At 52.2% G+C, this 26007-nt stretch overlaps 1 protein-coding gene across 4 annotated transcripts in view; it reads right to left on the bottom strand.

The window, feature by feature from the left end:
• Positions 1–26007, bottom strand: part of Zmiz1 (zinc finger MIZ-type containing 1) — a 203552-nt gene that overhangs the window by 79743 nt on the left and 97802 nt on the right. For all 4 annotated transcript variants that reach the window (XM_052189896.1, XM_052189899.1, XM_052189898.1 and 1 more), the window contains exons 4-6: positions 13348–13456; positions 8940–9053; positions 3372–3477 (exon numbers count right to left, since the gene is read on the bottom strand). In XM_052189896.1, the coding sequence (XP_052045856.1) occupies positions 3372–3477; positions 8940–9053; positions 13348–13407 (280 nt within the window). In that variant the 5' untranslated portion in view covers positions 13408–13456. The remainder of the gene's footprint in view (positions 1–3371; positions 3478–8939; positions 9054–13347; positions 13457–26007) is intronic.

Raw genomic sequence — 26007 nt, 5'->3', positions numbered from 1 at the left:
CTTCACATAAAGATACACATGCATGCATGCACAGCCATACACATGCAGAGCCACATGGACCCAGTGTGGGGTTAAAATCTGAGAGGCAAGGGAACTCAGAAAGGCACAGAAAGTCAAGGAAGACAGATATGGCCAAGAATAATGAAGAAGGGCCAGCCGGCAGAGGCCCTTGGGGAGGAAGGACAGTGACACTGCACAGGCGAGCTAGACGAAGTGGAGCCTAGACAAACGGGGCAGACAGGAGGCGGGGAGCAGCCGGGGTGCCACAGTCTCTGAGCACAGAGTGCCAGGACCGAGGCCTCTAGGGAGACTAGGAGAGCCACGTGCACCCGGAGGGCAGGTTATATCTGGTAATGGACCCACTTATCCACAGAGGCAAGGGGAGAGATGTGCCTTTGGGGAGGAAGGGAGAGGACAGGAGAGGGATTGGGAACAGACACACGGAGAAGGACGGCTGCAATGTGCTGGTGTCCACTGTGTCAAGTACCACCTGGGCATCTTTCTTAGCCCACACAGAGAGCCAGCCCTCTAGGTTCCCAGAGGCAGCTGTGCAGCAGGGGAGGGGGGAGGAGGGTGGTAGCAGGGGGGGCGGGGGAGGGGGGCAAGCCTCCGACCACAGCTCTGACCCAGGCAAGGCGGCTGAGAGATCAGCCTGTGCCCAGCAAGGCCCTCATCCCTCGAAAGAAAGCAGTTGTTGAGCTCTCCTAAGACTGACCTCCAGCCTCTCAAGCAGGGCTGCCCTTACTTCTTGAAGACACAGCTAGGAAAGCTGGTGAGTCAGGGCTGTCGGTTCTGACAGGTCTGACTCCGAACAAGGGAATATTCCACTTTTGCCAAGGCACAGGAATGCTGCATTACCAGCTGCTGAAGGAGTACACGGACAAAGGAATACATGGTCAGATGCTTTGCTTTAGGCCCAGTGTAGAAAGGGGTGCTGTGAACTGTGACCTTGCCCAACTGTGATGCGAACAGAGGGGAGGACAATTCTGTTTCAGAATTGACGCTGAAAGGGCTCTTGGAAAGCGCAGTACCCTGCTGCTGTGCCAAGTGAAAGCATGCTTGGATCCTAGACAGGAGTCAGCTGAGATGGAGTGGGTGAAGCCCTCAGAGGAGGCTGGAGTCCTAGTCCCAGCTGGACTGTCTGTGAGCTGTGTGACCGCAAACAGGCCACAAGACTTCTCTGAACTTCAGTGTCCTCATCCATAAATGTAGGTAATATTCTGTGTCTCACAAAGCCGAAGTTTACAGAACTTTCTAGACTATTGCATGAGCCATTAGGAGAGGAGTTTAAGAGGCCCAGAGGTCAGGTCTCACAGGGCATGAGGCCTCCCTTTGTACCAAGGACTAGTTCTGGCTTCCAGGACACCTATTCTCCCATTGGTCTTGTGTCTCTTTACCTACATAATCTTTCTTGACCTTGTCTATCTATCTATCTATCTATCTATCTATCTATCTATCTATCTATCTATCTATCTATCTGTATGAGGGAGATAGAAACCAGGGTCTCATGCTAGGTGTCCTGGTTAGTTTTCTGTCAACTGGACATAGGTAGGGTCATCTGGAAAGACAGAACTGCACTTGAGAATAGGCCTCCATCAGATCCTCCTCTGGCAAGTCTGTGGGACGTTTTCCCGGCTAATGATTGATGTGGGAGGCCCAGGTCACTGTGCCATCCCCAGGCAGGTGGTCCTGGATTGCATACATAAGCCAACAGAGCAAGCCACAAGAAGCAAGCCAGTAAGTAGCATTTCTCCATGGCCTTTGCTTCAGTTCTTGCCTCCAGGTTCCTGCCTTGAGTCAGCCCTGACTTGCCTTCCTGATGGCATAGGGTTATCTGTAGATGGAAATAAATCCTTTACCCTCCACGTTGCTTTGATCATGGTAGTTTATCACAACAATAAAAAGCAGCAAAGACCCTAGACAAGCATCTTACCACGAATGCCATGCCCCAGTGGTCTCCTTAGAGACCTGCCCCTGGCCCCTATGTCCACACTGATCTCTGGCCGGTGCAATTTGTTCCTTGTGCTAGCGGGGATGGGATGTCATAGCCTGGGATTTTAGCCATGTTCCCATTACCCTCAGGACAAAGAACACAACCTTTAAGACAGGGCCTACATGATTCAACTGCCATTCGGCCAGCCCCCCTCTGGCTCTGTGCTCTTGCCTCTAGGTTTCAGAACTACCGTCCTTGTTTTAATTCTGACACGAAACCCTGTACTCTTCCCACTCAAGGACCTTTGCACAGAATGCTCCTTTCACCTGTCACACATTCCACTCTTTCTCAACCTTGGGAAGCTTCCCTTGATCCAGCCTGGTCTGCGCCTTCCAACCAACCGTCTTCTCCACTCTTCCTTCATAGCACTCAGCGCAGCCTGAACCTGCAGACACTTCACCGTGTGTGTTCATCTGCATGTGCATGCTTGTGCACCCCCACACGTTACAGTCATACGCCCTCTCATTCTGACCAATAAAGAGTGTTAGTATCCACCTGACCCCACGCTCGGCGCTTTATGTGTTTATAGACGTTACCATGACCCCAACAGGACAAGTCTCACCATCATTCCTACTTTCCCAAGGAAGTCAAACCGAGGCCTAGAGATCATACGCTCAGCAAGGGCACCCCAGATACTCAGTTGCCTGTGTTGTTTAAAATCCAAATGTACCTGCTGCCCATACACATTTACGGGGCTGGTGGCTAGTGCAGAAGTGGACCATTAAGAAAGCAAACAGAAAAACTGAGACGACGGGAGTCCATTTTTTTTTTGCCCAGATTACCCCAAAATCCCAGTAACTATAATGTGTTTCCTTCAAAACAGAATGCAGACCAGCACCTTCCCAGACCACTGTAAACATGCTGTGGCCAAGTCTGAATAGATAATGCGTTGCAGAAGACGTTTCTTTTTAGAAATGCTGGATCGACAGGTTCGTTTTTGGTTTTCTCTAAGTGGGTTTTGAATGAAATAGTAAATGAAGGAATGAATGAGTAAATGGTGGGTAAGGATCACTACGCATGCTCCATCTGCAGTACCGGCCTGACTACGTGTTACTCCGTGACCAGGAAAACCTCTTCTGTGTCCCTAAACCTCAGCGTCCTCACTGGTACAGCTGGAAAGATAACACAAGGCATACACCCAGGGCCCACCGCGATGATGGCAGTGATGCTTGGCCTGCCTTCAGGTCAGTGCTGATGCTGCGGTGTAGCGAATCCGAGAGTGCTGGCCCTCTGCTGGGAGACACATAGGGCTGACTGGAAGCCCTAGGGCTGATGGCTCAGTCACTCACCCTCAGAGGCTTGCCCCACCCCTAGACCAGCTGAGGTTCTTCCCACCCTCCGCGTCCACCTGTCGAGCCCCAGACAAGGAGGTACTTACCAGCAGACTTGGGGGTGAACTTGTCTCGATTTGCAGCGCACACTGCCAAGAGTCTGTAGCCCAGGTCCAGGTCAAACCCTTGTTGGGCTGCCACACGGCTGACGACCTGACAGCAGGAAAAGAGGAAACACAGGGTGAGTTACCATTCCCTCAGAGCTCTGAGCCTGAGTAGCCCACAACAATACTGAAGCAGGTGAAGGCGCCAGGCTATGGCAGGGGTCAAAGGCCAGATGGAGTTAGGACTCTAGTAGGTCCCTTTTAATGGCAATGACCTAGCTAGCCTTCACTAGAGTGGCTCCAGCTAGGTGCTCTGCATCTCCCCATAGCTGCTCGCCCTATCTCCTAGGTCCTAGCCCCAGGATGCTGCTCTTCCCTCAGCCTCCTCCCACTCTATCTGGGCTTCTGTTCCTACCTCTGTAGGTTCTCTCTACTCTGCTGCTCCCAGGCATCTGCAAATGTTGGGGTATCTCCCGGAGACGTCCTGCATCCCCTACTATCCTGCATCAACAGCCAGACCCTGAGAAGCAGAGACTTCGGATTTGCTGCTCTTCCAACAGTTTACAGGCAGAGGTTGCCTACAGTATGTCAAAGGTTCCTGGACCAGGTGACCACTTGTTTCTGTAGATCACCACACCTCAGCCTAGAAACACGGAACCCTGTATTCCGGAGCTCAGCGTGGGGGTCAGCCCTTACTCAGCACTAAGCCCTTAGAGTGAGCCCCTAAACCTTACCCATCTGGAGAGATAGGTGCCTTGTTGAGGCACTGTGTGGAGCTGGGGTGCCCCAAGGACCAAAGAGAGGCCCTGGAGGCTCCTGAATTTGATTCTGTCCCAAGAAGACCTATCCCTGGGTGACCTGCTGCTTCCAGGTTCGTACTCCCATCTCATTAACAATGGCAAGACAAGGCTTCCTTGTTAAGGAGGGAGGAGCTTAGGAAATGCGCTCACACTGGAGAGCAGCTGAGGAGGTCATGGCTGAGTGGGAAGAAGTTGCTTCCAGCTGCTGAGGGGAGACTGAGTCTTCAAGTCTCTGCGGTCTGCCCTTCTTGGATGCTGTTGAGGGACCTGGGGATGCAGTGGGCTCAGCCTGGCATCCAGGGCCATCACAATGGCATCCTGCTTGGGGTGGGAGAGGGCTCACCACAAGGGTTCTACTGTTGGAAGGGAAGATCCTTTCAACCAAGCCTGTGAGGCCAGCTCTCCTTTCCTCTCTCCCCCATCCCATCTCTCTTTCTTTGGAAGGGTATCACTGCGTAGCCCAGTCTGGCTTCCAACTTGTGATCCACCCCAGTGCTGAGACTGTAGATGTACCACCATGCCTGGCTCCATCTCCTCTTTTTAAACTGAAGGGACACAGAAGGTCAGATGGAGTGTAACAGAATAAGGGAGGAGCCAGCAGAGAGAGTGCCTTTTCCCAGTACCTGCCAGACCAGAGCTCTGGGCCCTCTGTCCTGGAAAACCCCTGCAGGCCCGAAGCCAGCTAGGACGGGAAGAAGCAGCTAATTTCACTTTGGGATCTTTGCTCAGTTTCTGAGGCAAAGAGAACCCTTCATGCCCCCCAGTCTCTTCCCCACAGGCTCCCCGGCTCTCTGTCTGCCCCCAAGTCTTTAGCCCTGTGGAGTGAAGGCTCCTGACTGCTTGCCTCAGCCCTGATGCCTCATACAATCTGGCCTGTGGGAATTTTCAATCTGGCCAGTGGGGAAAGTTCTAGACTTTCTGACCTGCAGCTTAGATGTTGCCTATGGTGTCTTCCGTTTCTGGAACAACAGCCTATGTGTGTGCGTGTGTGTGCGTGTGTGTGTGTGTGTGTGTGTGTGTGTGTGTGTGCGCGCGCGTGCGCGTGCGTGTGCGTGTGTGTGTGTGTGTGTGTGTGTGTGTGTGTGTGTGTGTGTGTGTGTTTCAGGTAGCCTGGCCAACAATGGGTTAAAGTCATGGCTCTCCACCTCCAGGGAGGCCTTGGGTCAGGGAAGGAAGGCAAAGGTTTTGGGCCTGGTCTGATACTGGCCAGTCTTGTTGCTCTGGTTTAGGAAACCAATTCTAGCAAAGTTGAGCAAGAGAGGCGCAAGGACTTGAGGCCGGCGAAACCGTGGGTCTGCTGTGGCCAAGTCTGGCACGCGTTGGGCTCAAGTTGTCTTTTGTTGCTGAAAGAAAGGGATTTTGCTTGAGATCACACAGCCAAGGGATGACAGAGCAAGCAAGTGGGAGCCTGTGACACTAAAAAGTCTCATGTGCTGCCTAGCCCCTGGCTAAGTCTGAGCCCCCAAGAAGGTCTCCTAAGGTAGGGTCCTTTTGACCACTGGTAAGGTGTATTGGAAAGCTGGGCAGATTAGATCTCAGGGGGGCCTGTTGTACTCCAGTCAGAGTCCTGTGGTTGGCCTAGACTGGGTACAGGCTAGAAACCAGCTCACCTAAGGCGGCCCTTCTGCTAGGCCTGGCTGGCAGGTACCTAGACCTTGGGAGAGGCACCTGGCAGGGTGTTTAGTTTCAATACCTCAAAGGGTAAAAACACTGTCCCAGAGACGAGACTCGCATACATGATCACAGGGTCCTGCTGTGGCAGCTGCTTCACTGAAGTTGCGTATGAATCTGGGGTGCGCATGTGCCCTTCACAGTCATTTCACTTTGTTCAAGTGACTATCTACTCCCTGGGCCTCGGTTCCCTCACCTGTGAAATGGGTACAAATGTTCTTATGACTAATGAATTTGAGACAGGCCTCCAGGGGTTGATTTAGGTAGTCTGTGGCCCAGAGACTCACATGTGAACCGACTCTGGGCAGCTTAGAAGTTCGTGGCAAAACAAACAACAAACAAACAAATACAAACCAAACCAAACCAAACAAAAAAAACATAAAAATCAAAACCAAAACAACAACAACAAAACCCTCCATGCCCATTTGTTCTCTGCAGCTGAGTGGTTTTTAATTTATATCCTCAAAGTAAGCCGATCTGGAGGAATTTGGAACTAGCTACCAGAGGTCACCTAGGGAACTGTGTCAACCCGCAGGCTTAGCTACCCCAGGCTAGGGAGGGACCCAAGCCTGCAGTGGTGTGTGTGTGTGTGTGTGTGTGTGTGTGTGTGTGTGAGCGCGTGCGCGCTGGGGAGGGCTTAGCCTCCCTGCCCTGCACTTGACTCTTCTTGCAGGAAGCACTGGGGTGAAGATGGTAACTTCCTTCCCTGCCTACCTGGAAGGTTCTTCTCTAGATACCGTGAAGATGGAGCCCTGAAAAACAGGTTGGATGCCAAGGTCAACGTCTGTGACCTTCCCCTGTCTAACTCCCTCCAGCAGCAGGCTCTCCTGAGCGCTGTGCAGCTGTGGCCGTGTGGGTGGGGTGACAGGGGAGTTTTCAAAGGCTCCCTTTGGTCGGGACACAGGCTGGAGGACAGGGGTAAACACGTGCTCTATCGTGGGGCAGTGGTGAAGGGCCTCAGGGAACTGACACAGAACCTCTGTCCACAGTGTCCTCAGCCTGGAAAGACACATCTCTGCTCAGGAACATCCCAAGGGGGTCCTCCTGGGGGGGTCCCTTCTGCAGGAAGCCCTGCATAGCTGCTTACTCCCAGGATGGACCCCCGCCCCTACCCAGCACATACACAAAGCCCTGCACTGTGGTTCACTTGCAGGACAGACCCCCACAACCACTCTGAACTTGGCCACAGCTCTCAGTCTTCTGCTTCTTTGCCACCCAGCTGACACCTAGGCTCTGTTCTCCTAGACTAGCCTCTTCCCCAGGAACAAGACCTTCTGAGTTCCTACTGTGTTTCATGGCTACTGTGGCGGCCCACAGCAAGGACCTGGTAAATGTCTGCTGACTGAATGACTGAATGACAAGTAAGGAAGGACTAGCCCTTGGTCTATCCAGGCTTGCCAGGGCCAGTGTCTTCCTTGGATCCATGACCAAGCTTGGGACAGTCGGCTGGGGTAGCATATCAGTTTGTCTACTGACATACTGTGCACGGCCCCAGCCTCTCTTCCCACTACAGTTACAGGAAACTGGGGTGGGAACTGCGGACAGGGCAACATCTGGCCTCTCTATGGGGCTTAGGCTGGACCCAGATCCTGCAAAGAGGATTAGGCAGCTGGGCGGAGAGGGGAGCTGGGGGGCTGGAGGATAAGGAAGACAGCAGGGCCATGCAGGCGGCCTGAGTGAGACAGATGGGGTCAGCTTCTGATAGATGGGCCCTGGTAGGTTCTCCGTCATGGTTTAGATGGCCTGGACTGTCCCCTTGAGGTTCATGGGGGCCTCAGCTAGAGACCGAGATGCTTTTAAGACTGGGTGGCACGGCAGTCAGTTCTGAGTCTCAGTGTCTTCCTCGGTATAAAGTAAGCAGCTTTAAGGACAGGTGGATTCTGGGAGGTGGCATGTGCTAACAGTATCTCAGCCTTTCTCAGAACAAGACAGCCTAATGTGGTCACCATGTCTCCTCTTCTAAGCCAGAGCTAAGCTGGGTTCTTTGTTCCCGTCTTGTCTGGAGACACCATTCCTGCCTGGCCATGCATCTCCAGCCTATGTTCCACACTCAGGAGGACATGCAGGCTCCACACAATGTGATCCACATGCCCTGAGCCTACTACAGCCCTTCTGAGGGACTGTCCTAATGTAGGCAGGCTACATGGCTGGGGGATACTTAGAAGTTACAGACAACTCCCAGGTTCTTTCTAGCCCCAGGTTTGGGCAGGTTCAGGATCCAGACCAGGCAGGATCTTGAACCCCACCCAGTTCTCTGGACACCAGGGCCTTTGCACATGCTGCTTCATGGCCCGGGGATACTCTGGCTGTGCTCGGCAGCCTGGTGAGCTGTGCTATATGTATGCATGGTTTTGCATGACTAGCCCCACCTCCCAGCTGGCAAAGACCCACACCCTGCTCTTGTCACCTGTTTTCTCAGTCATTTCTCCACACTGCTGCCTCTTTCCTAAGAAAGCAAGCTTAAGAAAGTTTTACTTAGGGTTTGGTGAGATGGCTCAGCATTTATATGCACTGACTGCTCTTCTGAAGGACCTGAGTTCAAATCCCAGCAACCTCATGGTAGCTCACAACCATCCGTAATGGGATCTGATGCCCTCTTCTGGTGTGTCTGAAGACAGCTATACAGTGTACTTACATATAACAATAAATAAATCTTTTTTTAAAAAAGTTTAATTTATCCTGGGGTATCCAGAACTTCACAGAGGAATCTATAAATGATAAATGAGGGATCGATCAAGGTTTGCTTGTCCAGATGGATGAATGTAACTGGGGCTCTATACATGCTCTTGAGTTGACAGATAGCTGACCAGAGCGAAGTTCAATAAATGTTTGGCAGATAAAGGAATAATTGGCTGTGGAAAAGGAAGTTCCCCTGCCTCTGAGGAGAGGACACAGTGTGCTTCTCATCTAGTGTGAGGAAGCCATACATCCCATGAAGACTCTCTCCATAGCAGTGGGGTTGGGTGCACCTGCAGGACCACCTTGCAGCGTGGGCAGCTGCTCCCCCAGCATCTGGGGCCCACAGAAAGGTAGGTGGACAGGACTTCCGGTCCCACATCCATGCTTCCCAGGGTGCTATGTGGGGAAGGTGAAGACTCACCGTCAGGCAGCCCATGAGGCTCTGCTCAAAGGGCCGCTGGAAGGCGCGGGGGTCTCCACACCAATCCAGGAGCTCTGTTGCAGCATTGTGGAAGTTGGCAGGGTTCTGTAAGTGCTGTGGAGAAGGAAAAAAGAGAAAGGCTTGAGGCTACAAGAAGAGGCCACGGAACAGAGGACCTCAGGACTGGCTAGGAAGAAGACACGCGGAAAGGGGCAGAAGGCAGGCTGGAGTCTCTAGCTTTCTCAAACACCAGCAGGATGAGGTCAGCGACCCACTTCAAAAAGTGAGAATCAGGGCTAGTAAAGGCCAAAGTCATCAGACACCCAAGTGCTCTGTGGATGCGGGTGGCTGGGGAGGGGGTCCCAGAGGGGTTTTGGAAGGTGGTACCCAGTCTCTAAACTTGAAACCAGCAGGCTCTGAAGGTGCCTTCCTAACAACCCACCCTCTCTCACTCTCTTTACTCCAGCTGAGGTCCTCCCTGTGTGTGTCGGGGGAGGAGGACACCCATTAACTGGGAAGGAGGACTTGGTACACAGTATTGGATCATCACTCTGTCTATAGTACTGTGTTTGTGGCTTTAGTGCTCTGAGCTTTCAAGCTCCTCCAGCTCCTCAGGCCTAGATGATCTGGGCCCTTCTGGAGCCTCTTCCTCCTGCCTCACACATAGGAAATCAGAATCCTGGGGCTCTCAGAGTTACTTCAGGTCCCAGGCTGCCATCATGGAGGAGTTGAAAAGATCTCACTTCATCCTTAACACTGACCCTTGGCTTCCTGTGTCCTTGTCATTTGGCACTGGGACCAGGAAGTAGAAGACCAGGGCCATGGGGCAAGTTAGAGTCACAGCTGTGATTTGGCCTAGTGGTAGGTATGATCCCAGAGGGTATCATGTAGAAACCAGATGCATACACACAGGATGCTAGCAGTTCCCTTGGTATTGGTAGGCCAGCAGGGTCTCCATGGTCTAGATGGGCCGTATAATTCACCTGTGGCACAAGTCAGTTCACAGCCAGGGCAGAGTGGGCCTTGGAGCTGGCATCCCAGAATGGGGATGTGGGAGCCCTTCTGGGGTCAGGGCTCTGGGATCACTCTGCCTGTGCCCCTATTAATCTAGGATGGTCCTGTCACCTCTCTCAGCCTCAGTCATCCATCTGTAAGATGGCGATGGGAGACTCCCATGTGGTCATGGGAATTTTGGTTCCTTGTGCTTATCAGAGCATGGTTCATGCGAGGAAATGCTTCCGGTGAGAAGAAAGTGAGTTCTCCATAGAACACCCCGCCCCATGGAGAAGAAGAGAAAGAGGGAGAGAAAGGGCAAGCGAGCGGTAGCAGCCTGTGCCATGGGGGTTGGATGACCAGGTTGGGCTCATGTGGCCCAGGCATAATGCACCTGGCCCAGGGGTAGGGTTAGGTCTCAGTCCTCCCCAGCCCCACCCACCCCTCCACTGTAGAAGCCCAGCCAGCAGTGTGAGGCTCTCTAAAGCTGCGGCTTCTTCTCCAAGATCACCAAGCCAGGAGGGGCCACTGCATACACAGCCACACCCTTTGGGAGGGTGGCTGCCTGGCTTTGCTTCTGGCGTTCACTTCTAAATCTGCCTTTCCTTCCGAGGCCCCAGGGAGCACTAGGGCTCTGATGGAGCGCTACAGCTCAGCAGCTCCTTCTGGAGTGCACTCCCCCGTGACAACCAGGTGTCTCGTTTATTTATGCGATGCCACAACCAATCAGCGGTGTCAGCCAGCTCCGCATTTACTCTTAGGTGGCCATGGCAATGCTCTTTGGAGCTCTGAGCTCCTGAGTGGCCTCTGAGGCTGATCCCCAAGCCTGCTCTTGTTCAGTCAGGCCCTGTTTGAGCAAAAGCCGTCTGCATATTGCCAGCCTCCTCTCCATTCACAGCTGGCTCATTATGGGATGCATCTCACAGAGGAGGTAAACAGTAGCATCCTCTTAACGCTGTTGCCTGGATCTCTGTGGCCTCAGCCTTCGCTCTGCGCTTGTTGCTGGTCTCACCCTCATTATGGCTTAATCACATAGAGACCGTGTTTTGATGACACAAAGTGCACACCTGGCCCAAACACCACCTCAACCGCGGAGTCACGCAGCCCTGAGGACATTACCGAACCTCAGAGCTGTCATCTGTGAAATGGGAGTGGTGGGGAGGGGACGTGGGGGGAGTTTGTAGGGCTGTGGCCAAGTGTAGAAGTGTGGGAGAAGCCTGTTACAGAGTGGGGACACCTGGGGCTGCTGGCGACTGGTACTTCCCATGAAGAGGTCTTGCTTCTCTTATGAACCTCCAGACTCTGGAGTCTAGAAGAAACAACTTCTTAGGCCTACCTGGCCTCTAGACTGGCACAAGATAAGGTCTGAAAGGAGTGATGAGTGGGTAACCGATTATCCTAATGACAGCTCTTCTACTGAGGCCAGCCACCTGGCCACTTTACAAGGGACCCCAGTGGCCCAGGGAGGGAAAGGGGCCAGGTGAGGGTTAGGATGAACAGCCTATATAGCAGGGACACCTTTGGAATCACTGGCAGAGGTTCCTTCCTGTGGCTGTTACTAGACACTGATGGCCCATTTCCCGTCAGAACCCCCCACCCCTCTCCACAATTCCTCAGGGGATTGGAGCTATGCCCATGAGTGTGTGGGCAGGAAGTGGACACACCAATGCTCCAACCAGGGCCGGCTCCCCAAGAGGTGATGGATTCATTTTATCAATCCAACTGCCCACCAGTCCCTCTGTGGGATGATAGACACATGGATGAATCATAGACACATTCATCTATGTGTCTATCCATCCATCCAGAACAAATCCATCCATATATCTACCTGCCCATCTGCCCATTCAAGCATTCATCACTTTATCTATCCCTATCCATCCACGCATCCATCTGTCCATTCATCTAGGAGCCAATTTATCCAGCCAGCCACCCATTCATCCATCTACCCATCTATCATCTATACATACCTACTCATCTAACTCTCCAGCCGTATGTCCATCCACCCACTCACCCACTCTCCTCTGCACCCATCCGGAATACTATGGCCCCAGCCTGGATGGACCAAGCACTAGGAAGGACATTGTGGACTTTGAGATCCTCATGCCTCAGCTCAAGAGGGGAGCAGGGTAAGTGGGGTTACTGGGTGACCAGGAAGGCCCCGAGCTCAGGCTCAGGGTGTGCTGATGCTCCAAAGGCTGTCTAGGGCCTGGGGTTCTTGCTGTGCACTATGAACTGACTCACAGTGCAGAGTTCTCCCTGTGGCACCAAGATGACCAGGAGCCTCGAGAATTGCACCTTGCAAAGAGGAAGCCTTGGTTCTCCCAGAACTAAAGACGAGGGGCAGCCAACCACGCTGTCTCTGCAGAGAAGAGCTGTATGGTGGGGGCGGGGGGGGGGGAAGGGGGTAGTTTCTGATGACAGGGACTGCGGGAGGCCATTAGTGTGGCTGAGAAGGCTGTTAGTGTGCTGGAAGGGTTAGGTGCCAAGAGACCAAGCTTGTGAGGTCCAGGGTGGGTGGGGCCACAGCCTCCATCAGCCAGGGTCCACCCAGCAGTCACATTTGTCATCTAAGCATGCAAACATCCTTTCTATTCTGATTAAGTTGTGAAGCCTGAGACTCCACAGCCCTCCGTTGGAGGTTGGACCCAAAGGTAGAGAGAACATCGTTCTTAGTTATCTCTGGGGGGGGGGAGGTTGGAGCATCATCCCTGGTCATGTCTGGGGTGTGTCTAATGAGGGGTTCCTTACAACCCATGACAGGGGTGCTGGAGATGACCTGCCTCTGGGGTTCTAAGTGTGGACAAGCTGGGGAACCCGGGGAACCCTACCACCCCTGCCACATACACGCAGTGTAGGATGAAGTTTCCCTAGCACCACTGAAGCAGTATTCCCTTTCTGTGCCTCAGTTTCCTTTTCTGCAAAGGTTCTCAGAACCTTTCCCTTTCTTGTAACTTTTGCACATAGGGCCTCATGCAGTTCATGCTGGCCTCAGATTCACCGTGTGGCTGAAGATTATCTGGAACGTCTGATCTTCCTGCTTCCAACCACCTGCTTCTATCCACCTAGTGCTTGGGATCACAGAAAGGTGCCAACCATACCAGGCCTTTCCTGTTTACTGTTAGCAAGCAGCTAGAGCAGGGGCCCAGAGAACACAGGTCCGGGCAGGGCGGGTAGAAAGTGGACAGACAATTGTGTTAGACACATCACTGCATCCTAACTGCAACTCAAAGCATGGAAGCAAAACCCAGAGAAGGCAGGACACTGGCTCAAAGTCGCACAGCTGGGTGGGAATGAGGCGTGGCTGGCATTCATAGGTGTGTGGGTCTAGTATTAGCTGGTACCCAGGGACCATCCTGCTGCAGCACAGACCTACTCCCTGCCTGCCCCACCCATCCTACCAGCTGGCCACACCCACCTGCTTGATGCACTGCAGACGGTCATTGGTCTGCTGGATGTGCCTGTCCATAGAATTCATTCTGGCCGTTTCGCTGAGTCCTACCCGAGAGCCATGAACGTGGTCCAGCCTGAGGAGAGAGGAAAGAGGGTGTCACTGAGTGGGGTACACCCGACAACCTTGCACAGCTTCCCAGCCACCCTCCCATTTCCACATTGGCAGTCCTGCCCTAGAGGGACCCTGGGTGCCAGCTTCATCTTAAGAGGTTTCCAGCAAGAAGGTAAAGGTGGGGGCTGGACTTGTATTTACTTCTCCCATCCTCGTCCTGGCCCTCCTTTCACAGCCCTGGTACCTGTCGAATGTTAATACTCTCTGACACCCAGCTCTTTGCCCATCATTTCTTTATCATTTCAATGTTCACTGATGTCCTGGATAGTTTTGTGTCGACTTGACACAAGCTAAACTCATTCAAGAGGAAGGAACCTCAATTGAAAGAAAAATTACCTCCATAAGATCTGGCTATAGGGGGATAGAGAGATGGCTCAGTGGTTAAAAGCGCTGGCCACTCTTTAAGAGGACTCGGGTTCAATTTCTAGCACCCACCCAGCAGCTCACAACTGTCTGTAACTTCAAGATCTGACACCCCCAAACAGACATGCATACATGCAGGCATAACATCAATGCACACAAAATAAAGATAAATACATTGAAAAGAAAAAGATGGAATTATAGACAGAAGAGCCCGTGGGGTATTATTTTCTTAATTGGTGATTGATAGGGAAGAGCCCAGCTCATTGTGGGTGGGGCCATCCCTGGGCAGATGGTCCTGGATTCTATAAGAGAGCAGGCTGAGTAAGCCAGAAAGTGCAAGCCAAAAAGCAAGCAGCACCCTTCACTGTGTCTGTGTCAGCCCTCCCACACCCCCATTTGATTTCCTGCCTTGGTTTCCCTCAGTGGGCTGTGATTCAGTGTACAGAAGCTAAATAAACCCTTCCCCCGCCAAGTTGCATTTGGTCATGGTGTTTCATCACAGTGATAGCAACCTGGCTAAGACAATTGATCAAGCCATCCCCACATCCATCCCCACATTATGAGTTTCCATCTGGTCCATCCTATGTTTCTGCTGCCCGGGATCCCCAGTGCTAGGGCCAGCAGAATGCTTGTGAAAATGACATGATCTAGGAACTCTTGGCATTGTGCAGAATCACAGCATTTGGAAGGCGGAGGCAGGAGAATCATCAGTTTTGCAGAGACTCTGTCTTGAAAGAAAAAAGCCTGCATTTATTCTAGGTGACCTGCTAGGTGACAACTGATCGAACCTCTCCAGCCAATGGTCAAGTGCTAGTCCAGGCCCAGGGCACTGACAGATACTGTGTTATTCCCACATGTAGGTAAGGAAACTATGACTCTGTTTACAGTTCCTGTAAGAGCCAGGGCATAATCCTGGGTTTCCTCTTCCATCCTATGAGACAGGTTCTGGGGAGTGCCTAGGGGGTTCTTGCTGGAGGCTAGTAGGGGTGCAGAACACTTTGGCACCTTTGGGGGTCCTTCAAGCAGAGGCTGTCTCCTCCCATGTACACTTGCAGAGAGCCTCAGTCAGCATCCCAGAGACAAAGGAAGGCTCTGTGGCCAGAGATAAACCACAGGGAAGACAGAGACAAGGGGAGGCCCAGAGTACAAGTGGGCCAATGGTACAACCACTGGACAGGTCATCTCGGTTCTTGGCAATATTTGAGGGACTGTGAATGATCATCCCACTCTAAACATGGGCAAATAATGGCAGCCAGGATTCCTGTAAAGTGTATGTTTTCTAAGGCTGGAGAGATGGCTCAGGGGTTAAGAACATTTGCTGTTTTTGCAGAGGATCTGGGTTTGGTTCTTAACATCCATGTGATGTGTGTTACAACTATCTGTAACTCCGGTTTTATGAGGTCTGACACCCTCTTCTGGCGTCCTCAGGTATCCGGAGTGCATGTGGTGTATATATATTTATATATTCAGTCAAACACTCATACATATATGTAGTGTGTGTGTGTGTGTGTGTATGTGTGTGTGTGTGTGTGTGTGTGTGTGAGAGAGAGAGAAAGAGAGAGAGAGAGAGAGAGAGAGAGAGAGAGAGAGAGAGAGAGAGAGAGAGGAGGGGGTGGAGACTTCTAAAGCTGGCTAGGGCAAGGATACTGAGTCAAAAGAACCCAGAGAGTCAAATCCAGGTTAGCTTAGTGACTGGCTGGGGACCCAGGCCTGAAATAATGAGCACAGAGCTCAGAGGCCGTCACCAACCAGGAAAAGACCTCCATGGTCACACCAGCCAGCAGGGGGCACTCTAGACAAACCACAGCATCCTGAGGGCCAGATGCAGACTCCAGACTCTCAAGTCCTCTGGACTTCCAAACATTCTAAAAGCTCGGAGGTGTCCTGAGCTCTAAAAGCCAGGAGGGCCCTGTGCAGTTGCCCCTGGCTTCAGAGCTTCTGCTTCCCCACAGATAGGAGACAAGAGGCCCCTGTGGCTCCACCGAGTTCTGCCTCCAAGGAGGCTCTTCCAGGAGGGCCATGCCATGTAGGACCAGGAACCCAGAGAGGTCTGACACACGCTTGTACATATCAACAACTTCAGTAGCCTGAGGATGCTCTGCCCACACACGGAAGCTTCTAGCAAGTATGAGGAGCTTGCACATCCCTGTTTAGCAACCTTTGGACCCCAATGCTGCTTTTTCCTTATGGGTGAGACAGACAGTAGATTCTAAATCAGGCTAGCCTCCACAGGGTCTCTGGATTCAAAGATCAGCAGGATACCAGTAGGCAAAGTTGTTCCCAACTTGACAGTCCATTTGATTTTGTTTTGGGGAATCCCAAACCCATAATGATTTTTCCAAGAGGGCACGGTCTATACCTATCCAGGTCTGGGCTCCATCTTATAGAGTCAAGGTGTGACCCAGCTGGGCTTCCAACACTCGTGAGACTCATAGGACATCAGAGATAACTGTCAGGAGACATTAGAGACCACAGGGACAATAGAGGGTCCCTGCCCCTCACAAAAATACAGTCTCATTGTCGTTCAGACTGGTTTCAAATTCATGGGGAATCCTCCTGCCTCAGTGCTGGGATTACAGTTACCTAGCTATCATATATTTCTATTTATAAAATAAAGTATCTGGCTGAAGAAAGAGGCCCATACAGGTAAGGTGACATGCAATACACTCCTTTCAACCTTTCTCTTTTCTTTCCCTTTCTCTTTTCTTTTCCTTTCTCTTTTCTTTTCTTTTTCTCCAGATCAGGACTTTGTATGTAGCCTAAGCTGGCCTTGAATCATGAAACTCTTGTCTGAGCTTCCGAGCCGGTATACTTAGCTGAGGAGTCATTTTGAAACTGCTCATATCAATGGTGGAGAATGGGGTCAATAACAGGAATGAACAGAGATGGCGAGTCTCAATTCCACACTGCAAAGGGCAAGGACTTGAAAGCTAAGGGTCCAGGGCCTGAGGAGAGGCAAGATAAAAAGGGGGGGGGGCTGGAGGGGACAGTCTGGCTTCTGTACTGTTTTCATTGGCAGCCCACTTCTGAGGCATAGATGCTTTTTCTCAGTTTTTAAAGCCTTGGAGAGGTGAAATGCAAGGAGTCTGCTAGCTGGGCTAACGCAGGAACCTCTGCCTCTCTAACCATGAGCACCTTGTTCTTTCCACATCCCCCCAAGACTAGGGGCCACAGTCTGCTGAGTATTCCTATCTCAAGCCATGACTGGGTCCCCAAAGAAGTCCTTGTTCTATTCAACCTGTCCAAAGCCAGTGGTTTTCAAGGCCACCCAGAACTCCAGCACAGCACACTGTTGTCAGGAAGTGGCGAGCCGTTGGCGGCCAGCAGAGGTCGCCCTGCTGCCACAGAAGCACCTCTCAGCTGTGTTTGCCTCCAGGTGCCTTTAGTAGACATCCTTACAAAATCACCAGTGGAAGCAGCTCTAGCACCCAGGCTAGATCCGGGCTCTCTACCAATCAAGAGCCTGGTACCAATGCCTGGTAGCCTTTCCAGTCTGCTGCTGTCTGAATAAGTGTGGGCTCATTCAGGGACCTCGACTGTGGTCCTGCCATCTCTGTCCTTGCAAGCCTTTCTAGTTAGCATCCTGGGGGAGGGGTGGAGTGTCTACAATAGGTGCTGGCCCTACCACCCTCCCACTGTGTGACCAGGGCAAAATTGAAGGCCTGGGCTAGCCATCCTCTGGCAGCCTGCCAAACTCCAGCGTCTGATGGTTCCAGCTGCCTGGAAACTCCACCTCAGTAGGAGCAGAGCATTCAACTTTAAAATTTAAAGGTTCTTCCCAAGCTGTAGAGCCTGCAGCCTGGAAAACTCTGTGAAAGCCCTTCCACCACTCCCCACAGCCCCCTGCCAGATGGCCCAGCGCCTCAGGCACTGCCTCTCTTGAAGCTATGCCTGACCAGAGTTCATTACATGTATGGAAGTTTTTAGGGGATGACATGGTAGTCAGGCTGAGTCTTCCCAATTTCCAGGGGTGGTCATGCTGGGAGAAGCATCTGTTGACAGCAGTCGTCTCCTGGCAACGCTCTGGTCAAGTCTGCCCTGTGCATTTAAAGCCTCTTGGAGAATGAACTGCAGAAGGGGGACTATGAAGCCAATGGCAGGAAAGAGTGGACAGAAGCCTCAAACAGGCAGGAACCCATGTGGTTATATTACTATTTTACATGCAGGGTCTTTTCCTGGACACAGGGACAGAGAATTTTTACCGTACCGTGGGCACTCGGAGCACCCCAGTGTGGCAACCTCACAACCATCTTACCCTGTTTTCTTTTTTCACTTCTCAGGCCTAGTGAGTCAACCTGAGTGTCTCCAGGTAGAGGTGTTTTTGCACTGTACACACACCCACGTACCCCTCTGCACTCTCCATAGCTGGTATGTGCACACGTGGGCTGCTGGCCCAGATGCACTCAAGCACACATATCTCCTGACAGCTTGCACAGGCAAGTAGCACATCTCTGGGGAGCTGTGTGAGCAACGGTGTGCAGAAATGATTCAATCACCATGCACATCTGCAGCTCGAGTTGGGGGGTGGTGGAGGGGGGCTGGTAGCAAGGCTGGGAGCCTCTGCCCACAGCCTGACTAGAGGCTGTGCTTCGAAACAGGCCCAGGGGGACAGCCTTGCTCTGGAAAGAAAGAAAGAAAGAAAGAAAGAAAGAAAGAAAGAAAGAAAGAAAGAAAGAAAGAAAGAAAGAAAGAAAGAAAGAAAGAAAGAAGAGAGAGAGAGAGAGAGAGAGAGGGAGAGAGAGAGAGAGGGAGAGAGAGAGAGAGAGGGAGGGAGGGAGGGAGGGAGAGGGAGAGAGAGAGAGAGAGAGAGAGAGAGAGAGAGAGAAACATAATGTTGTGGTTTGAATATGCTTAATGCAGAGAGTGGCACTATTTGAAGGTGTGGCCTTGTTGGGGTGGGTGTGGCCTTATTGGAGTGGGTGTGGCCTTGTTGGAGTGGGTGTGGCCTTGTTGGAGTAGGAGAGGCCTTGTTGGAAGAAGTGAGCCACTGTGGGCATGGGCTTTAGGGCCCTCATCCTAGTTGCCTGGAAGTCAGTCTTCTCCTAGTGGCCTTCAGATGAAGATGTAGAACTCTCAGCTTCTCCTGCACTGTGCCTGCCTGGACACTGCCATGTTTCCACCTTGGTGATAATGGACTGAACCTCTGAACCTGAAAGCCAGCCCCAATTACATGTTGTCCTTTATAAGAGTTGCCTTGGTCATGGTGCCTGTTCACAGCAGTACAACCCTAAGACAAGCAGCTTTAGATTTTTAGGGGGACAGAGGTCATGGAGCTTGGGCATGTGCCAAGATCATCCATGTCCTCTCCTGGCCTGGCCCCCTCCTCCCACCGCTCTTAGCCCACATCCCAAGCCCCTCACTCGGTGGCTCTCTGCCTCCTAGTCAGAGCTCTGAACACATGGCTACAGCTTTGACTTGGCCTGCCCTCGGGTCAGACTGCCTGCCCTTTCACCCCTAAAGGTCCAGCAAAGTGTAGTCGGCAAGTGACACTACTCGCTCACTCTACTCCAGTCCCCCTCAGTGTCACTGTCACACACCTGTCTCCTCTTCAGCCGGGATGGCTGACAGTTATGCATCTTGAAGCCCGTACCCCCAACGTGCTCATTCAATGGACAGACACAGGTGGATGCATGGCTGTGGCTAAGGTACTGAGACTGAACCTTAGCTGTCACTAGGGGATTCCGGGACTGGCAGGTACTGGCCACTTAGGACAGTGTCCTTAAGGAGTGATCTGTGTCAATGGGTGAAAGCGATGACTTCAGGTAGTCTACGGTCAAACCTTTTCTATTTTCACAGTGAAATCTTGATCTAGGAAGATGTCCAAGGGTGAATTCCTGGATCTTATTTATGATGGAGTTAAATTACTTATCTGATGGCTGATCTAAGCGAGCTCAAAGGTCATTTTATAAATGTAGTCGTAGTGGAGAGTTGGGTGGGATGTGGTGGCGGGGAATGAGGTAAGGGAAGCTCTGATGGAGACTTCCACCCTCATCATCTTAAAGGAGCAGTCATGGAAGCTCAGAGACACGCCCGGGAAGCAAAGGCGGGTGGAGGCAGTGACTGTTTCTTCTGTGCTCTACTCCAGGAGAGTCTGGAAGACAGGCAGACAGGAGCCAGAGAGGTGAGGAAGTTTCAGGCAGCTGCTGGGGACCAGCTGTCCTTCTCTAGAGCAAGCAGCGAGGACAGGCCCTGGGCGTGGGGTTCCAGTGGGTGGTGGGCTGGAAGCCAGGCCTTCCTGGCTGTGGGCTTTGGGAAGGCCCTTTCACCTCCTGAGCCTGTGTCTTCTTATGGGAGGACAGGAAATCTCCTCCCTTCCCTGCTGGGCTTGAGGATGAGCAAGCAAAGACACTTAGGCGAGAGGTTTCTGAAAGACCCACACCTGTTTCCTCTAGTCAGGCAGCAAGCACCCCGTGACCAGACTCCATAAGGCCCACGACATCTGGCCAGTGTTTCAAGGTGCTCTGGCTCCATCTTGGAGGTTTCTGGAAGGATGGAGCATCTTTTCTTGTTGACCAAATCTCCCAAGCACCCACCCTAGCCACGGGAGTATCCACTGCAGATGTGAGATAAAGGAAAATAAGTATAGCTTCAGCCTTTCAGGTCCCTGAAGGGCAGCCCCACTGAGCTGCGTCTGACATTCTGCCCTGGACTGAATGTTAGTCTAGAGGAATGACACACTGACCCTGAGAAAGGTCACCACTGTCCCTACCCACATGAGGCTGAGGACTGCAACTACATCTGGGCTCTTTGTCCTTTGGGTAAAGGATGCCTTCGAAGCCATGCAGTGCCCTCAAGTCAAGCCCTTCTGTCCCCACTGGGCACATTCTAGTCCTTGACCCGACACGTCCCACAGCCCAGCCCCTACACACAATACGCAAAGAATGGTCCAGCTTTAGACAAGGCCCTTGGGGCTCCTCTCCAGCAGAACCAGTCCCCCCACTGAGCTTACAGGGAGCAGACACTAAGTTCTCTGTGTCACCTCACTTGGTGTCAGCCCTGCTGTGATTAAGTTCCAGTTATCATGGTCCAGCCATGGAAACCAAGGCTCTGAGAGGCCCAATGACTTGCTTAAGGCCCCAGTGCTGAGAGGTGGCACCGGGATTCTAGCCCTGTTCTGACCACAAGGGCCTCTGCTGCACATGTCATACTGCACAAGAGCATGGCCGATCTTCGTTAGCTGGACATTTCCTCCCCACCCCCACTGCCCAGAGCACTGACCATCACTGTTAACATGACTGACACTGTGCAGGCCACAGTGTCACCCAGGATGGACACACACACACACACACACACACACACAGAGGTCCTGACCTGGCTTTGCCTCAGGCTCCTGCGGCTATTCCAAAGTCTCAGATGCCAGGAAGTGGGGAGGGGGCAGGGAGGGAGGCCAGCAATTACTCAAGAGCTCTGGGGGACAGGGAAGCTGGAGTCTTCTAGAAAGCAGTGAACTCGAGCAGATGTTCCTCCAACTCCAGCTCCGGATACAGAAGGTGTTTGGATTGTCTCCTACCTCTGGTTCCCTCTGCCTTCAGGTCTGTAGGGGGCTACCCGGTCCAGGGGGGTGGGGATGGCAGGGCAGAGAGAGGAAGACTGAGAGGAGAACCATCACTAACACTCCTGCACCCTGGACAGACATGGCTAATCAATCACAGCACTCTTATTGCTTAGTCTAGACACTGATAGATGATTGTCTACCAAACCATTGGCTCGCCCACTCTTTGCTATCCCGGGAAATGAAGACTTTCAGGTGAGTCATCTTTGTGTGTGTAGTGTGTTGTGCGTAATGTGTAGTGTGTCCGTGTTGGTGTTAGTGTGTGTGTTTATGAGCATGCGAGTGGAGGTCCAAGGTTGACAAGGGGTGCCTTTTGTTAGTTCCTTTCCACCCTATTTTTAAAGGTACAATCTCTCACTGAACCTAAAGCTTGATTTTTCCAGGCTGTGGGGCTGATGAGCCTTAGGGACCCGCCTATCTCTCCTGCTTCTGTACTGGCCAATGCTAGACCATTTCTGCATATGGCTTTTATTTGGTTCTAGGGATCTGAACTCAGGTCCTTATGTGGCAGGCATGTTACTGACTGAACCATCCTCACAGCCTTGAGTGACTCAGCTGTGAAAGAGGAGGAGAGAACGGCAAGAGGCCACCAGGTAGAGTATACACCTACTTCCCAATTCCTGACTTGGCATTCCTTCTTGAAACCAGGAGTGTGAGCAAGGCTCTTTCCAAGCCCTGAGCCCCCTAGTGGAGGGACCGTACAATCAAGCAGCCACATTCCAAGCAGCCTCCTAGCATGGTTGAGCTTCTGACTCTATTAGTCCGTTCTGCAGATGGGAAAACTGAAGCTTGGCATGGGTATGCAATTTCTGTCAGTCAGGTAGATGTGTGTCTGTCCAGGGGAGGCTAGGAGAGGGCTCAAGATCCTCCTGGAGCTAGAGTTACAGGTGATTGTGAGCCTTCAGAGGTGGATCCTGCGAACATAGGATGTGTTAACCAGTCATCTCTCCAGCCCCTATAGAGCTCCTGTCTGCCTCTGCCTGTCAGATTTTTCAAAACTTCTCAAAAGCTATTTTATTTAAAAGGGAAAAGTATCAGAAGGCAGGCAGATTTGTGCTAAATGTGGCAGATAGGAACCAGGCAATATTTTTCATGGCTTAGACCTGGAAGGGATCTGGGGAAGCAGTCAGACCCGTTTGACATTCATGGCTGAGGGAACAAGCCTGGGAGAGGTGGGTGTGGTCAGAGGAGAACCTTGAAAGCCTGCGTAGGTCCTACCTGAGCCTGGGTGCCCAGCTGCCCTGAGCCTCTCACGAACCACGCAGGGACCAGTCTGGGCTAGGCTGCCGTCAGCCCACAGACAGCTGAACTCAAGTAGTCAGGGGGTTAGAGGACCACGCCACTGCTGTCTCAGGTCAGAGGCCCTCAAGGGGATAAGCAGGCCCTTACTTCCTGCCCAGCGATGGACAGTCCTAGGAGATGCACTCTGTGATTCACAGAACACGTGGGCGTTCTCGCTTTCTTGTCATCACCCAGTCTCAGACAGGCAGTGTGGCTTAGTGGTACAGGCAGTAGGGCACTGGGTTCAAATCCTGCCCCGGTCATTTGCTGACCTCTGAGGCCTGGGCTCTTCTGCAAGCATGCGGTAGTGATGACAGCAGCCACCCAGGCTGCTGGGCTGGCTCTGTCAGTGAGATACTGAACATAAATCTGCATCCAGCCCCACCGATCAGCTCTGTACAGGGCCCCTGGCCTGTCTGGACAATATCACTGGAGGGAGGAACCAGCCAAAGCCTGGTGCCTGCTCTGGGGAAGACTTCTATGCTGTTACCCTGAATGCTAAAAACTGTCAGTCTGAAAAAAACCTCACCAACCTAGTTTTTAAGCCTGTCCACTAAACTTTGCAGTAGTGTCGCAAAAAGAGGCTCAGCTTGTAAACCGAGGCTGCCAAGGAGAGAAGACAGATTAAAGCACCAGTGCTCAAAATCACTCTTTTTAATTTTTAAAATTATTTTATATGTATGTTATATGTATGTGTCTGTGAGGGGCAGGGTGGGGTACTGAACACATAAATGTGGGTCCCCACAGATGTCAGAGGAATCCTCTCCCCCAACCCCCGCCCCCGGAGCTGGGGTTACAGTCAGTTGTAAATCTCCTGCAGTAAGTGCTGGGAATCAAACTCAGGTCCTCAGGAAGAGTGATGTGTGTGCTTAACCACTGAGCCATCTCTCCAGCCCCTCTCCCTCCTGTCCCTCTTGAGAGAGCCTCTGCAGAGGCTTGGAGGATGTGGGCAACTGGGCCTTAAAGTGGGGCAAGGCCACGCCCACCAGCTGGACTACCAGGCGGAGGCACTGAGTGGGAAATCCGGGTGTGTGAAGTTTCAGTGTGGATGAGAAATGAGGCAGGAGCATTGTGGCTTGTGAGCTCTCCAGGTAGGGCCCTGGGTACCGACATGGAGCCCCTCCAGTCAGGCAGTGTCTGCATGGAGGACAGGAGGCCGGAGAAGGCCCATTGAGGGTTTAGTCAAGGGGCGGGATGGTCAGTTGCTGTAAGCACGATCCCCTGCGGTCATCCTGAAGGACTGAGGCCCTGGTCAGGTGAGACAAATACTTTATGTTTTGCTCTCCTGGGGAGATGGCTTCTCCATGTTACTTTGAATGCTTGACATTTCCACAGCATGTCTAATGGATCGTAAGACAGACACCCGTTTCCCTGAACACATTTAAAAATAAGCACGAGTGTCCCCAGAACTCACTCAGAGAAATGCTGACCTAGGAGGGATGCCAACAGGGTATAGAGGAAGGAAAGCAGAGAGGACAAGGGGAAGCTGGCAGTTCTCAGGGGTGGCAGAGCCATCAGGGTGGGGGCAAGAGGAGACTCTGAGCTTCATGGGAAGACGTGACCTCAAAGTATCTCCAGAGAGAGAAGCCCAGGGAAGAACTGAAAGATGGGCCTTGGATCTGAGACCACGAGAAGCTTCATGGGTGACCACTCGCCCCTCTGGAAATCCAGACAGCTCCCTTCCCCAGCACGGCTTAGGCTGGGAGCAAAGGCCCAGCCACTTCTCAGACGGACGGACGGGCAAAGGCCATATGAGCTGACTAAGGGGAAGACTAGATTTGCTGAGGCTCCTACCCCTCCCCCCTCCTCCCACCCAGGCAAAGGCAAAGGACTCAGGAACCAGGTGTATGAGATCCGGTGTCCCAAAGAGCAAGGACTTTCTCCCCAAGGCTGTCGGGGTGGCCACTCTGCAGCCTCCATTAGTGATGAATAATAGAACAGGCTCACCTTAGCCACCACTCGAACTGTAACAACCCAGCCAAAGGCAGGTCGAGTGGTGCCATCTACTGATGGGAATGCTCAGGTAGGAAAGAAATAACAGTGCTTAAAATCTGCCCTAGACCAGGAAACAACAGAGTTAGAATTTGAACCCAGGACTCTCAGACAAATCCAATGGTCCTGGGGACCACTCAAAGCCAGGACAAGGAACAGCCAGCTCAAGGCAGGATCCGCAGACAGGGGTCCATCATTGGGTGTTCCTGGTTTCAGGGAACGGGGGTGTCCCAAGTACACCAGCCTATGAGTGGGCCCATGGCCATGCATTTGAATGCTCGGGATCCATTCCCTTTAGCTGCAGAAAGGTAGCCGGCTCTACACATAGCGTTCACTCCGACAAGTTCCTTCAGGAGCATCTTCCCACCTAACCCTCACTCCAGTTCATTGGAGTGGGCCTCACAGTTTGTACCTTATAGTAACCAAGGCCCAGAGAGGCTGTACAACCTGCCCTAGGACACACAGCTGGTGTGTGTGTGTGTGTGTGTGTGAGAGAGAGAGAGAGAGAGAGAGACTTACTGACTGGTTGACTGACTTCGAGGACTCTGGCTTAAAATGGCTATATCTATTTGTCTGGTAGCAACCAACAGCACAGGGGAAGTGTTTGGAGGGCTTCCTGATCAGCCCACCACCATATTAGCACTTGACTGAGGTGGTAAGCCCCTTGACTCTGGCCTTGGTGTGAGGAGGGGGCTGGGTGGGGTGACTTCTAAGGAATCCTCTAGAACAAAGCTTTGGAATAAGCCAGAGAATGATAAGATTGAATAAAAATGACCATGGATCCTGTGACTTCTAGAAGCCTAATATGCAGAGGAGGCAGGACACCCCACAGGCTTTCTGGAAGAGGAAGGGATACAGCCAGGTCCCAAGGGCCAAGACACAGGGTGAGCAGGAGGGTAAGGCCTGTCCTAGTTTTGAAAATGCAAAGCTGGAGGGGGTGGGGGGCTGTTTTGCTAACCCTGGCTGATGGACCTGGCAAGTGCTCTGGGGTCTTTGTTAAGGGAGAAGGCACAGAACGAAAACAGGCTCTCACTCTAGGGCTCTCACTCTTCCCAGTCCTTTAATTAACACGCCCCGTGGCCTTGCACGATCCCCTGCTTCCACTCAGCCTTCTAAACCTCCTGAAGCCCATTTCTGACCTGTGATTTCCTATTGCCGTACGTCTCTATAAGCAGTGTTTTAGCTTAAGTGGCAGTTGCATATTAATTACAAAGTTAATTATGTGCTGTGTAATCATGCTGTAATTCATTAGTTTACTCTACATTCTGAGAGCCTTGTGCTAATAGCAAGAGCTGACAGGGCTTCAGGAAGATCCAGAGAACCTA

The sequence above is a fragment of the Apodemus sylvaticus genome, chromosome 8, assembly GCF_947179515.1.
Source record: "Apodemus sylvaticus chromosome 8, mApoSyl1.1, whole genome shotgun sequence".
Taxonomy (NCBI): Eukaryota; Metazoa; Chordata; class Mammalia; order Rodentia; family Muridae; genus Apodemus; species Apodemus sylvaticus.
The sequence above is the reverse complement of the archived record's forward strand: the minus strand, read 5'-3'. Positions and strand labels throughout refer to the sequence as shown.